The sequence below is a fragment of the Falco rusticolus genome, chromosome 1, assembly GCF_015220075.1.
Source record: "Falco rusticolus isolate bFalRus1 chromosome 1, bFalRus1.pri, whole genome shotgun sequence".
Classification (NCBI taxonomy): Eukaryota; Metazoa; Chordata; class Aves; order Falconiformes; family Falconidae; genus Falco; species Falco rusticolus.
Genome location: NC_051187.1, coordinates 12,830,767 through 12,845,920, shown reverse-complemented (window position 1 = coordinate 12,845,920; position 15,154 = coordinate 12,830,767). Strand labels below are relative to the sequence as shown.

The 15,154-nt window shown below is 57.7% G+C and overlaps 1 protein-coding gene across 7 annotated transcripts in view; it reads right to left on the bottom strand.

The window, feature by feature from the left end:
- The window catches only part of SEPTIN9 (septin 9), a 144,306-nt gene that overhangs the window by 17,731 nt on the left and 111,421 nt on the right, over window positions 1–15,154 (bottom strand). For 6 of the 7 annotated variants that reach the window (XM_037410279.1, XM_037410297.1, XM_037410270.1 and 3 more), the window contains one exon: window positions 2,716–2,907. In XM_037410279.1, the coding sequence (XP_037266176.1) occupies window positions 2,716–2,907 (192 nt within the window). Of the gene's footprint in view, window positions 1–2,715; window positions 2,908–10,147; window positions 10,213–15,154 lie in introns of those variants that run through there. The other variant, XM_037410315.1, reaches the window with a different exon arrangement.

The following is a 15,154-nucleotide window of genomic DNA, read 5'->3' as shown; positions in this document are numbered from 1 at the left end:
AGCTCTCACTGCGCTGCTCGTCACGGAGCATGTGGGGAGAGGGGGATAGTGGGGTGACACATCGCTAGACCTCCTGGCAGTTGGTCTCTGTGTTCATGCCTGTCCAAGCCACTGGAGCTGCTCTGCCTGGAAAGGGACCAGAAAGGCAGTCACAGGTGCAAAGTCCCCCTCTGAACTGCGCTGCAGGCTGGCCTCGCCGAGCGATGGATGCGGATGCACCCCGGGGACCCAACGGCCCCAGCGGCTGAGCGCAGGGCAGACCCGCTGCCACCTGCCCCACCGGCAGCCCAGCGTGCTGCCCGAGCTGAAACCTGGCAGGGGAAGCACGGCTGAGCCCGCAGCACCCGGCCAGCCCTGCCCTCCTCCCAGCTCTGCACCAAAAGCTGAACACAAAAGATGTCCTTTGGATTTTGTTTTTTTTTTTTTTTTAAGCTTAGCCCTTTTTTGTCATCTCCACAGCCTCAGAGCACTGGCAGATAAGCTGACCTCAGGCTGAAGCCCCCTCTCAGAGCTTCAGTTAGGCTGGTGAAAACCTTTCCAACAGGGACGCTGGTATGCAAGGCAGAGGATTTCCAGGAAGCCCCAGCACAAGGACACAGTGCAGGTAGGGTGACCCCCCCACCGGCAGCCGTGCTCCATTCCCACCTCCTGCACAGGAGAAGTCGCCTCCCTCCTCTTTTCCCTCATCTCCTGCCTGTAAAACAGGGATTACAACGATTTCAATGCAAGGACTTGCTGCTTAAGACTGGATGGGAATAATGGAGCTAAACTAATCCCTGGAAGCCCAACCATCCCCTAGAGAAGCGCAGTAGGATGAGGGCTGGCTGCTGCCCCCCAGCCTCAGCAGAGCACCCCCCTCCCTGCGGGCACCCTGCGAGATGCTGCTCCTCCCGCATCCCGCATCCCTCCCGCATTCTGCATCCCTCCCGCATTCTGCATCCTTCCCGGCGTTTCTGGGAGGGCCAGGGCTTGACTTGTTTATGCTGCCACGAATTCCCCAGCCTGTAAACAGTCAGCCCAGAGCCTGCCAAGGGAAGAACAATGTTTTCCAGCCGCGCTGCAGCACAGGCTCTCATACCACACACATCGCTGCCAAGGCAAAGCCGGGCCCTTTCCTGAACATCCCTCTACATCTGCAAAGCAGAAAGCCAAGGCACTGCCGCAGCACAGCCTGCTTACAGAAGGATGAGTGGCTCTTCTGGCAGGGAAACAGGGGCTCGGCTCATGCAATCTCGCTTGGGGACTCTCAGCATCAGTGCTGCAATCCCTCTGCCCCAGGAGAGCTGCTCCACTGGCAGCAAAGAGCTGGGTTTGTTAAAAAACGTTGCAAGAACTGGTTCAGCAGTGGCTGGGTCTGCAGCAATCTCTCAGCCTGGAAAGCCCTCCCCACAGATCAAATTGTGTATGAAAATATCAAAATGGGAAAGGCAGAGCATCAGCAGGGCTCACTGGGAAGTTACAGCACACTGGTATCTTTTATAGAATTAGCAAAGTCTGGATCATGTCCTCCCATAACGCCAGGCAGCCCCCCCAGGCTGCAGGGGCTCCTACCCCGCAGGCACCCCTGCACAAGCCTGCAGCCCTAGGCAGCTCCTCGCAGGAGGCATGGTGCTGAGGCCCCAGCATCACGCCACAGACCATGGCCTGGGCTTTGCTGGTCTCAGCCCCTTCCACCTGCCCTGTGAGACTCAGGCAGAGCACCCTGCCGCCTGCCCAGCCCCCCCATGAAGGGCTCCACGGGACCCGGCCACACACACACACATAACTGCAAAAAAGCAGAAAAGGCTTATTTATTTTCCCCTCTCACACAACGTCCCGTAGTGCCTTCCAGCTCTCCAGTATACTCAGCATTTTGCTGGCGAGGAGCCGGTGCAGTCCCTGGCACCGGGAGCCCAGGGGCTGCAGGAGTGCAGACCCCCCCCCAGCAATGCAGCCAGTGCCTCCAGCTGAAACAGAGCTCCTTCATCCCACCCAGCCCTCGGCCTCAGCGAGCTACTGAACATGAGCTTGTGGGCAGCAGGGTTCGGACACACAACCTTCCAGCCCTCCCTCCCTGCACATGGACACCCTCTGGGACACCCTCATTCCCCCCTGTGCCACACTGCGGGTCCCCAGAGGAGCCACCAGTAGCAGACACCACTCAAGCCAAAGAACCCAGCTATGCCAACCCCTCTTGCTGGGCTTCAGCCCCACCAATAAATCGCACACCGCATTTCTTCCCTGGTACTTGTAGCATGGTTGCCTGAGCTGCACAGCACAATACAAGAGAACTCGCAAGCAGGGATTTCACCCAAATTGCTGGAAATACTAGCAAGATAAGGGCTCTGGTCTACCCTTGAGCCCTAACATGCCCCCCGACTGCTCAGACCAGCGCAGGGCTCCCAGGTGAGCAGGCAAGGGAGGTCCCTGAAAGGCTTCGGTGAGTCCCGACACCCCTTGCTGTGTTGTCCTCCGGGACGTGCCTAAGGGTAATGCAGCCCAAGACGTGGAAGATGCGCAGGACCACGGGCCATGTCACATCAACAGCTTTAACGACAGCTGAATTCAAGCCAGCTCCTCGGGAGCAGGGTTTGCTGACTCCTAAGGCAGAGACCCCAACACCAAGCCCGAGCTGCTGCTCCCAAGGAAACTCCAGAGAGGACAAACATTGCCACAGAAGAATAAAAACAACTCGCTAAGCACGTTACGGACAGCTGGAGCGAGGGGAGAACTCACCCACGACCATGATGTTGAACTCAAACCCCTGCTTCATGGCTTTCCGTCTCATCTGCTCCAGGATGGCGTCTATCCCCACGTAGCCGAAGTCCGCAGCCGGCTTCTCCGGCCGCGTCGGCACCGTCTGCTTGGGGCCGGCATCCCGTGGAGCGTCCGTCATGCCGGGTGCGTGGCTGGGAACTGCCTCTGGACCTGCAAAGGCAAAGAGAGGGTGGTCAGGGGTGGCAGGCAGTACCAAGCACACTGGGATGCTGCTCCTGGCAGGGAATGAAAGGAGCTGCCTGTTGCATCCAAAGTGAGAATAAAGCCCACGTGCGGGCTCATGGCATGGGGAGGCTAAGAAGGGGATCTTCCTTCACCTGTAATTACATTAAGTTTGGGATTCCCCTTCTTAACTTACTGGATTTGCCTTGATCCCTGCCCACATCACGAAGCCTGCCGCAGCAAAGGGATGCTGCTGTGGGGGGACTAGGCACACCAGGTCCCGTGAGCAGCGGCTCTGCCGCTGCAGAGCGAGACTCAGCACCAACAAAGTCCTCAGCCCAAGTCTGGGAGTTTATTTAGTGAGTGACGAAGGCTTTTAGCAACACAACCCTGTGCCCAGGCACTGCCGTTAAAGACTTGCAGACCTGCACAGCCTGCCCACTCCTTCGCACTGCTGTAATTACAGTGCTACACAGACTGCTGGCATGACTGTCTCGCAGCCACGTTTCGGGGAACTGGATGGCTTTGCAGACAGAGACATCCTCAGCATCTACTGACATGTGCCCCGCTCGAGCTCCAGCTGATGCAGCACAGAGGCTGTTTGCCCTCGCTTGCAGAAAACCCCAAACCCAACACATCTGCAGCAAAACAGGTTGCACCAAACACCCACGCAGCCATAAAGCTTTCGTGATCCTGCTCCAATTCTGCCAATACCCACCCGAGGAACCCAAACCCTTCGGCCTCCTGCAGAGACAGGGCACTCATCACCCCTGCAAGCTGGCTCCAGTGTGCACCATCCACTCCGCAGGCACCAGGCAGGAGCATCTGCCGCCGGGAAGGACAAACCGCCCCTGCTGCGCTCACCAGGCGATGCAGTCTGCTCCCACCCAGCCCCAGCTGCTCTGCATCACCCACAGCGGATACAGCAAATACCCTGAAGGCAGAGCATGCACAGGGTCAACATGGCCCTTGCCGGCTCCTGGAGGTACCAGCCGCACACAGCAAGCTCCTCTGATGCAGGCACGGGGAGGGAGGCTTTAGGAAAACACACTTCTGAGAGCCCTCCCCCACCCCAGGCTGCTGCCGATCAATGCCTGAGTCCCTGTGACCACCAGCCTAAGCAAGTGTTTTATTTTTGCTAAGCTTTTGGCAACACTTATTTGTTATGTTTTTCTATTTATTATTATTAATAAAAACATCATTATTTGCAGAGGACTTATTGCAAAGTCCTCATCCTCATTCCTTCAAAACAGCAATGTGGCTCTCGGCTTATCTCCTCACCCCACTGTTATTTCTAGCCTTTGATGAGGTGCTGCCTGGCTTTCCCTCCCTCCCTCCCTCCCAAGGGATTTGTCTGTAGGAACATGGCTGGTCCCAAGGGTCTCCTCCAAACACAAGCCCATCATCCCTTCTCCTCCAGTGACAGGCAGGAGCCATGGGAGCATCATCAGACCAGAACCTCCGGGGTCTGCAAGGCGGGAGTGCTCATTTCGTATAAGCACAGCACACCCCCACATGCTCAAATACAGGCTGAGCAGAAAAAACATACAGAAAAATAATAAAAAGCAAACCCAGAACTGATCCCAAAGACTGTTGGGTCACTTTGAACACTTTTTTCCAACCCTCAATCCCAGGCTGTACCGAGCAGCATTACTCACAGAGCTGGTGGAGAGCGAACACACCGTAGCTGACACAGACGGCAGCCACACGCTCCCCCCCAGGCACACACGGATCCAGGACATTGCACAGCTGGCAACACACTGCCACGCTGCCCCTAGCAAAGCCAACCAGCCCGGCATCCCCAGGGTCTCACCACAGATCCCAAATTAGCCCTGTTCCAAAATGGCAAGGCCAAAAGTGAAAAAAAAAATCCCTACATACCACTGGGGGGTGGGGTGGGGGGGGGGGAGAAGACTAAATCGTGTGGAAAGTATGCTACCACCAGCAGCAGCGCCCGGTTTTTAACTCCTGCAGGCGCCGCTTGCACACATGGGGCGAGCCTGAAGCGCCTGGTCCCATGGGACAGGACGGCAGCCTGGGAAATTGGTGCAGACAAGGTCCAGCTGCACATGCAGAGAAATTAAGAAATCAAGCAAATGGAGCAGAAAGCCACCCTTCGCTTGCACTAAAGGCCAGGAGCATCTCCAGCACCTCCTGGCTGCTGCGTATCCATCGAGCTGCCCTAACAAGCAGCCAGCAGCACAGAAGGGGCTGACCCCTCCCCAGGCAGGGGGACGTGCAGGGAAACCTGTCCCCAGCGCAGGGAGCAGATGCTACGTGCTGCCTCGCCATATTGCTGTCAGTGTGAGAAGGGCTTGGGACTCCCCAGCCCCCAGCAAGACAAAAGCCACAGGAAGCGTGGGGCGATGGCAGGCGGCTGTTTGTCACCACCGAGCACACGCAGGCGCGCTGCCACCGGGGATGCGCTCCAGCAGCACAGCCAGCAGCGTGGCCCACGCTTGCTTCGGCTCGCCTGTGCGGAAAAAGTGATTTAAAGGACATTTTCTTCTAGCACCTGGCTCCTGTTTGGGAAAAAATAAAAAAAATTAATATATTGCAACTAGGAGCGTCTGCAGGACAGCAGGGATGCAAAGACACAAACGGCCTGGCAGCACCAGCAGTCCCCCAAGGGAAATGCTGCCACCCAGACCTGCACTTTTCTTTTTAGCTTCCCAGCACTGAGCTGGTCCTTTCTTAGCAAAGACTCTGGCACCCCACTTGGCTCCAAGGCGTTTGTGCCAGCAGAGGCAGGATGTGGCTGAGCCACAGGACCACTCCATGGCACAGGCACACACGGATGCTGTGCTGGGTAGCAGGGAGCACTCCCAGCAGACACTTGTCTAAAATAGAGCAATCCTAGAAATAAATTGGAGCAGAAGCACTGGCTGCCCAGGACACGCCGCAAGTAGATCCTGTACTTGTCTGACCCGTAGTGCTCTCCGTGGGGATGGTGCCAAAACTGTGGCGCTCTCGGTGCCAGCGCCGCCGAGCCAACCCTTCCAGAGCCCTGCACGGAGGGATGGATTAACAAACACCCAATGCTGTCAGGAATTCCTGACTGCCACCAAGTCCCTGGCAAGAGCAGGATCAGACCTCACACACTATTGCTTCACCAGTGCCACCGTAATGCAGCTGCTTGTCCCTCCCACAGGGAGGGAGGCTGGGGAATCGCACAGGCTGCACAGAGTAGTCTGCAGCTCCCTCCGGCTGGCCTTTTCCTGGGTAAACATGAAGCACGCGGCAACACGTGCTTGTGCCATATTTAGACCTCCTCTGCCAGGGAAACCCTCTCCATGCGGGCACGGGAGATGTTGAGACCATCAGGGCAGCGCTGCATGGAGCGGGAACAGACCCACGGCTCCAGTCCGGGCGCGAGGCTGACTCAGGACAGCTGCTCCAAAGATGATTTTGCCAAAGACTCTGGGCTGTTGCACTGTAATTGATGCACGTCAGACATGAGCCAAACCCAACATCTGCGAAGCAGCAGATGAAAGGCACCCCGCGGGGGAGGGGAGCCCCCCACTCCACCAGCCAGCTGGACCCTGCCGTGCACGGGCGGCCATAGGACGGGCTTTGTGAAACGCTGCTGGCGAGGGGCTGCCAGCAAACCGAGGGCTTAGAAATGCTGCACTGATGCCACGTGGCTGCAATAGCCCAGGTTGGCTGCTGGCAGGGGATGCAAATGCAGGCTGTAGGCTCACCCAAACTCGGGGGCTGGCCGTCCTCATCGAGGATTTGGGGAAGGGATCTGTAGGAGACCAGCATTCCCACTGCAGATATACAAAGGTTAAATAACCATTGAAGAGGCTGAACTGGGAACATCTCATGTACCCCAGTTCCTGGCTAGACCCAGCAGCTCTTTACTCTGCTCCAGCGATGCACGGGGAGCGGGATGCTGGTCATCCAGGAGGGCAGGGCTGACCCTGGAGTGGGGCTGGTCATGGACCTGGTGCTCAGCAGCTGAATGGAGCCACCAGAGAGAGGCCAGGAGGCTGCACCTCTGCCATGCCGCATCCTCGCAGCCACCTGCCACCAGATTCAAACCATTTGCACTATACAGACACACAAACCATCAATGGAGAGATGCTAACGCTTGCTGGGTAAAGCAAAGAAACAACCCTTGGATGCAGGCAAGTATTTGCCACCTTTTGGTGACTCCGCAGCTGATTCTGCAGAGCTACAAGCACCCAGAAGACCAGGATGCTGTGGTGGGCTTAAGTCCCCTTCCCCGCACACAGCAGAGACTGGAAACACTGTGGGCTTCCAGATTTGTTGGATGGGTTCACGTGAACACAGAGAGAAGATTCACAGCAGTGAACAGTGGTACAGCGGGGCATGGAAACACAACCGTTTTCCAGGCAGCTGAGCATCCACAGATGTTTTTGAGGGAGCAGTGCAGACCAACTAACCTTTCAATTTTTGGGAGCAGCAATCTTACAAAATTGTGCCTGTAGGGTGGAATAGAGACGTTTTTAGAACTAAAGAGTAAATTTATAGCTCCTAGTTAACTACAGCCGGCCAGCAGGACTGCAGCACACGCAGCCCTATCCCCTTGGCACAGAGAGCCAGTGACCACGAGCTATGGAAATAGATCCAGCCCGCGGAGGAGGTGGCAAAGCCACAGCTTTCCCTTCCAAGGGGACAGGAGTCAGGAGGGAGGGAGGCAGCAAAGCCAGGGCTGGATGCAAATCCCGCATGGCCCAGGCACGGCTGCCTTCTTCGCCTACTCAGTCAGAGCCACTGTGGGATCCTCTGGCACTGAATACAGCAGGTCTGTGCTGGTCCCACCGGGATGCATGGGTACCAGGGAACACAAGGCATGGCTCCATCCAAAACCAAGGGGCAGCCAGCACCCCAGAGGAGGGCTCAGCCTGGTGCGCAAAGCCACCATCACAGACCCTGCAGCACCAAACTGTAACTAAGGGACATTTCTGTTTCAATTGCAATCATCTGTGCCCGGCTGGCACAGCCAGACCTGAGCTGGAGCCTGTCCCTCGCATCCCTGGGCACCAGGCTACGGTTTCAGGCTGGCTGCCAGCCCAGGCCCACCTACTAACTGGTTATGTTCCCTTCTCGGCTTGCATTTCCACCCAGGTGCCAACAGACACGACCCAGAAACAGCAGAGGTTGCTGAACTACACTTGGTTAGATCAAATCCACCCAAGAGCTGTCAGAGAGGTGGCCAGCTGCCTCCACGTAAGATGCTCCAGGCTTGAAGCCTTTTACTCATGCCGGGGCATAAATCCATTTCCAAATTCGAAAAAGGAGGCAGCAATTCCTGCCCTGGAGTGAGCACTTTGGTGGGCTAGCAGGTAGGGCCACAGCACGCAGCGAGGGGCACGCACCGTGCACAGCTGCGCAGGTCGCGTCGTCCCTGTGCACCACATGCACTTCTGTGCTTGCTCACTTCAGGTCACTGCGAGCTTCCCCCCCCCCCCCCCCCCCCCCCTCCAGACAAGTCCTCTTCTGCAGCTCACCCCTTGCTAACTCTTACATTTCCAAGAGAGGATGCTCCAGGGCTCCCCATCTCATCACTGCTTTCCTTCCCGGCTTAACCCCCTAGCTGCCACAGGCTCCAGTTGTGGGGTTTCTGGGCTGGGATGCAGCCAGCTCATCCCAGAGGTCAAAGCGCTGTGCCGGCTCTGCCTGGACACAACTTCAAGTGCTTGTGGTGCTGCCGGTGAGCTCGGTGCAAGCCCCCATGCCACCTCGGCATGCCCCAGGTCCGCGTGAGGCCGACCACCGCCCTTCCCTGGCTCAAGCACGTGCCAGCCCTCGCCCCGGCAGACCCACATCCTCATTTCTACAACCACGTGAGGCAGCAGCTCTAAACCACTTACAGAGACCTGCAAGGAGTTGTTATGCTGTCCTCCTCCTGTTTGCCCAGGGAAGTTTAAAAGGAAGGAGACGATCATTACAAAAAACCCCAAGTCTTGCCTGCTCCCATCTTGCAAACCAAGCCTGAAGCACGCAGAGGCCTCCAGCCCCAGCGGTCTCCCTGTGTGAGCAGCTTCCCCTGGACCTGGAGCAGCCCTGCCTCGCTGGGGACCCCCAGCCGCAGGGGAACCCCCCAGCACAGCAACACCACCAAAAGCTGCTCCATCAACCGGCCCCACGCAGCCGAGCAGTGGCGGTCAGCACTGCCCTTGCTCCCCGCAGGCAGGCTCGGGGTGCCCGCAGACCCCCTCAAAGCTGATTCCCTGGTGGATCTGGGGAGGGGACCCCCTCCCAACCCCTGCCCGCCCTGGGTGATGGCGTTCAGCACAGGAGGGACACGGAGACCCTTCCCAGCGCCTGGGCAGGAGAAAGCACCTCTCACTGCTGTCGCTGCTCCTCGGCAGAGCCTTGTGCTTTGCAAACAAAGAGGCCGGCAGCACTCGGCGCACTCGGCTCGCCCAAAAAGCGTGGCAGGAGGAACGTACCCCGCACCCCACCGCACGCCGGGCACGGGCACTGCCGGGGCACCCAGCACCCAGCCCGGCCATGGGTGCCCGGAGCCCCCGCGCAGGGCCGGCCTCCCGCGCCTGGCAGCCACCCACTTCTGCAAAAACACGAAAAAGCAAAGCACAGCCAGGGCACCGGGGCCGCCAGCACCCCGAGGGGCGAGCAACCGCTGCCCAAGGAGGGACCTACAACCTGGGCTTTTTAGTTGAGCTCTTTTTAAATTTTTTAAAATGTTTTTCTTTTTTTTTTTTTCTCTTCCTTGTTTTGTTTTTTGAGGGTAGGGAGTTTTATTCTGTTCCTTTTTTTTTTTTTTATTAGGAGGGGCAACTGCACCCCGAGAGCTCGTTCGTGGGGGGCAGCAGCGCGGCGGGCCCCCGCAGGAGGTGCCCCCCCCCTAGAGATGCCCCGCAGGGGGTGGCCCCCGCAGGAGGTGCCCCCTCCAGGAGGAGTCTTCGTCCCCCCCTCCCCCCCGAGGATGTGCCCCCCCGACACAGCCGCTATTCATCCCCGGACAATGCCGGCAGCGCGGCCCGGCGGCCGCCGAACAACGGCCCCTCTGACAGGGCGCAGGGGCGAGCGGCTGGGCGGGGGCTGCGGGACGAGCCCCCCCGCGGGCACCCCTGCCCCGCCACCCCCCCGCCGTGCCCGGGTCCCCGTGCCTCTCCGTGGGAACCGCCGGGACCCCCCCGGCGCGCGCTCTCAGCCCCCTCCCCGCCGAATAATTCACCCCCAAAGACCATGCCCCCCCCCGTCTCCCCCCCCCCCCCGGGCACCGGCGACTTACCCGCGGCGGCGGCAGCTCCGGCAGCCGGCAGCTCCCCGCCTCCTCCCGCGCTGCCCTCCGCCTCCTCCCCCATCGCCCTTCCTCCTCCTCCTCCCCCACTGCCCTCCCCCCCTCCAGCCCGGCTCGGGGGGATGGAGCCTCTTCGCGGGAAGTTCGCTTTGCCCCAGGGCGGTTTCCAGCCGCCCCCAGCCCGGCCCGGCCCCGGGGGGGGGTCGCAGCGGTCAGGGGAGGGGCTGGGGGTGCAGGGGGTCCGTGCCGGGGTCTTCCCTGGGGGGAAAAAGGGCGGCTGGGGCGCACGCGGTGCAGCCCCCCGGCTCTGGGCCGAATCCTGCCCCTTGCTCCCGAGCATCCCGAAATACTGCCAGCCGAGACGGAAACTCCCGTGGTCCCGGCGGGCCGCGGGCCCTGGGCTCCCTTTGCTCTGCAGCTGTTCGAAGACCCCCGGGCCACACCGCGCATCCCCCAGGGATGAGATAGCAGCCTACAACCAGCAGCCTGGCTGCTTTTTAAAATCATGTCGATTAAGCTGAATAAAGATATTATCTGTCTCCAGAAGCCCTTCCTGTTTTACATCTTGATCACCAGAGCTTCACCACCGTCACCACCACGCCTGCGGCAGAAAGAAGGGCCCCGGCCGCAGAGGTGATGTGATGTGCACAAGGCTGGGCAGGTGGGCTGCGCCCCCCACAGCCTGAGCTCCCGGCTAGTTCTCGGTGGGTCGATCCCCCCAGGGTGTTGTTGGGTGGGGGACAGCCCTGGGCAGCAGACCCCAGCATCGCCTGCACTGCCCTGGCTGCAGGGCCGGAGCAGAAGGGGGTCTCCCTCCCTTCAGAGCCACAATGCAAAGCCAGCCTGCCTCTTTTGGACCCGTGGTTCTGACATACTACTTTTACCGACCCAATGAACTGCAGCTCTCAAAAGATTTGCATTCCCAGAGACCGGCCTGCAGGCAACGAAAGGGTTAAGATGGATTTGCAGCAGTCAGTACCCAAAGGACTCCATTTCCCATGCACAGCCCATGAGCCAGGGGCTACCACTTGTCCATCCTTTTTGGCCCAGCATCAGCATCACCAGCACCAGCATCACCGGCCACTGCCAAGCTCCTGCACCAGAGCAAACCCTACCAACGGTGCTAGCAGCTCTCCCCTGGCTGTCACCTTCCTTCTCCCCTTGCAGACCACCAGTAGCTCTTCCTCCACCCTGGGCAGCCACTACAAGCCGGGCTGCAGCAGCCCTTCCTCATGATGCCTGGCAAGGCTGGCGTGGGCTGCCCGGGAAACAATGGGTGCTCAGGGGCGTGAGACTCACGTCCCCCAACTTCAGCAAGTGCCACAAATACCTGTATCTGAAAAAACTCCACCCCAGCACCCAGGGAGGAAACCCACCCTCAATCTGTTTATGCTGCAGTTGTGCATCGCTCTCTGCTGGATTACACCACTTTTTATAACTTAAGCAAGCTTTAACCCCTATCAATGGGCATTAGTGGTTTAATCTCCCTAATCACCAGGCAAATCCAACGTTAGACGCCAAACTGGGCTTGCCCAAGTAGCAGTGGGGTCTGTTTGCAAGTCACTCCAGCCTTGCGGTAGCTGGGAAAAGGCAGGAGCAGAGCTGGAAAGCAGCTCAGCTGGGCTCTGCAAAGCTCTACCCTGCTCGCTCAGGTGCTGTGCTGGCAGAGGGAATAAGCAGGGGGGGGTGGGGGGAGGATCTCAGGTGCACCTGGGCTTTGCAGATGCAATCCATCCTTCATGTCCCTGCTGTTAAACTAACCACATCTGTAATGTTGTGCAGGTGCTGAGCATCCAGCACAGGGTTCACTCGCCCAAACCAGCACTGGCAGTGGAGGAGCGAACAGAGGGTGTTTGGCCATATGAGCACATGCCTTGCTCCTCTGTGTTATTTTTTTCACATTGAAAACACAGACATGTTTTAGTCTTGCCTGTGAGGGAGGGGAAAAATAAAAACTATAGAAAATTTTCCCCCTTGATCACTGAAGCTCTGCAAAGACATCTGGAGCAGGGTGGGAGCTCACACCACCTACAAATTGTTTTTCAGGTTAATTCATAGAAAATATTTTGTTTCAACTCCTATCTCATCCTTCCCAGAAACAACCCAAGGTGCGGGAGCCAGCAGCTCAGAAGGACTATCAAGCGACATTCCTGGCCTCAAAGCAAGTGAGTTACAGCGGGCTCTGGGAACTGTGCTGGCCCTCGTGGAGGCTCTCGGTGGCTTTTGGGGCTGTTTGCGCAGAGGCAGCAGTCGCAGAATGACTAACAGCCACCTCTGGAATTTGTTACGACAGGAGCATCTCTCTAGTCCTGCAAGGAGAGGCAGGGTACCACCGTGCTTGTTCTCCCACTGCTCATTTCTGGCTGTGAGAGCTCGCTCCGCAAACAGGCGGGAGCACCACAGGGAAGGAAGCACCCTTGCTTGCCCCTGCGGTGCAGGTGGACAGGAGAAAGATTAAGTGACTCGCCCAGGGTCACACAGAAAACTTACAACAGAGCCAAGAACTGGATCCAAATCCCCTACTCAGAGTTTTAAAACGACCAAGTCATTGTTCTTCTCTTAAAAAAAAAAAATAATAAATTCTAGCCAAGTCCTCTGGCTGTTGTAAGTCGTACAGAGGGATTTGAACTAACTGCAGATCCAGTTCTTTGTCTTGCAACTAATCTGAAATAACAAGGAAGGTTCCTGCCCACCTTATGCAGTCCTGTGGGTACTACTTCACCTGACACCTCTGCAGGTGCAAGCAGGTCCCCATGTCCCAGCCGTACTGGGAGGGCTCAGTGGGGAAGGTGTTCCCGCACGGATGCTCAGGGAGTGTTGAGAGGAGCAGATAACCAGCAATGGTTTCCACAGTTCCTGAGTTCTGGGGGAAAACCCATCCACCGTCCCTTGCCTTGCACCAGGCAGCCACCCCACAGCGGGGCTGTGCCCTGGCCACGCCAGCCCTGCTCCGTCCCAGCAGCAGTGCCCTGTGCCGGGCAGCGCTTGCTCCAGCCACAGCCCCCAGCATCCCGCAACAGCCGAGGTCTGCAAACCAAGGCAGCTGCACCAGCACTAACCAGCCTGTGACCAACACACTTCACCCCAGGCTGCCCAACGCTTCATTTCAAATCCCTTGAGCACAGGGAGCGTGAGCAGGACATCTCTTGTAGGAATGCTGAAAGGACGTTTCCAATTTGTACTGCACCACATCGATCCCCAGTTAAAAATGCACCGTTAGAGCTTAGTAAATAATTTTGTTTCAATAGTGCAGCAATGCTGACCACCTGCAAGTCTTCAATGACTTCGATGGATAGCTGAAAATCCTACCAGCTATATTTGTAATCTCAGATCAATAGCAGAATGAAAGGCACATCCAGAGACCTTGGTAAAGCATCAGCATGCTCAGTGGCAGGCAGCATGACTGAGAAAAGGACGTGGACTTACAGACCACAAGACCAACAATGTAATTTTTTTAAACACTAAAAGAGACACCATCACTTCTAGCAGGAGCAGAAAGGATCCCCCATTACCAGCAACACCTACAACCAATGCCAACACTTTTCTAAGAGCCTGTTACCATCCGGGAAGGGCTCTGGCTGGTAGCCACCATGGTCCCTCCTGAATGTGCAGGGTGACTCTACAGATCTGTAATGGTAAGACCTACAGAACAAAAATATTTCCTCCCTTCTGGCTGTACTGGACTCCCAAGTCTACACATGCTGCTGTTTGTTTTCTTTCAAGGTACCTGGCTTTTGGCATTGCGCAGCTTCTCTGAGCAGCCCATGTCAGAGAGACATCCCTGCAGGCATCACACCAGTTCCTTCAGAAAAGGGAGTTACTTGGTGGCTTAAATTTCTCTAGACAGAGACAGCAGTGGAACAGCAGGTACCACAGCAGCATCTTGGGGCCCTGCAAGGTCCATCATGCAGAGCAGGGATGTCCTGAGCCAGCACAGCAAGCAACCACCACCAGCCCCTCCATGCCCTGGCCAGGAGCAGCAGCCAAACCTGCCAGCATCATCAAACCATGGCCATTTTGTTGAACCCACGTTACATATCGCACCAGGACTGTTCCCGCTCCCAGTGCACTGAAAACAAGGGGCTCCTCCAGCTGGACACCTTGAGCCCACTCCCATCTCCAGGAGGGAAGGAAGGAAGGAATTATTTCACACGCTGCTGTCAGCCAGCGCACGCAGCTGGCACCGTGACTGTCCTTGGCGCAAGTCTCCTGCTCTCCAGGGAGGCTGTGCCTCGCTTCCCAGCATCACATCCCACTCCCCAGGGAGGCCATGCCTCAGCTCCCAGTGTCACATCCCAGCAGCGCCCCTGCAGCAGTCGCCCTTCCTCTGGCACATTTCTTCTGCAGGGGACCTGTGGCATCTGCTCACTTGAGCAGGGAAGGCAGGAGCCTCCTCGCCGTGCTTGAGCAATCCATCATTTTCCAGAAGGGAATAGGCTTTTCTAGGAAGCCATTCAGGGGTCACAATATTTGGAAAAGGCAAGGGAAAAAACACTCCTCCCAACACCCTTCCCCCTTGCAGGGGACACCAGTTTGCCCACTGACATACCGGTTTAGACAGACTCAGCATCTCCCAGGCAGCTCCCCCTGCACCGCAGCTCTGAGCACAGGTTTTTCTCAGCAGGGACTGGTCTGCCTTGGCACCAAAATGCTGCGGCTCAAGAGTCACCAGGACGGCTCTGCAGATGGCATAGCTTGGCCCTGCCAGAGGAGTCACAAAGGACAAACTGCCCTCAAAAGGGTAAAGCAAAATCCTCTGTACGTCACCCCACCAGCACCCCAGAGCCCTGCTCCACCAAACCCCCACATCCTGCCCTGCAGAGAAGCGAGGGGGCAGCCAGACCCTTGCAGGTCTCGCATGCCGGGGGGCACCTCGCAGGGGTCCAGTGCTCCTCCACTGCTGCCTCTGTTTCTCTCATCACCAGCAACAGGCTCAAAGCGGACCCAGCAGCAGGGTCAGGGGATGAATTTGGTGAAAATTCACCTTTGCAAGAGGGA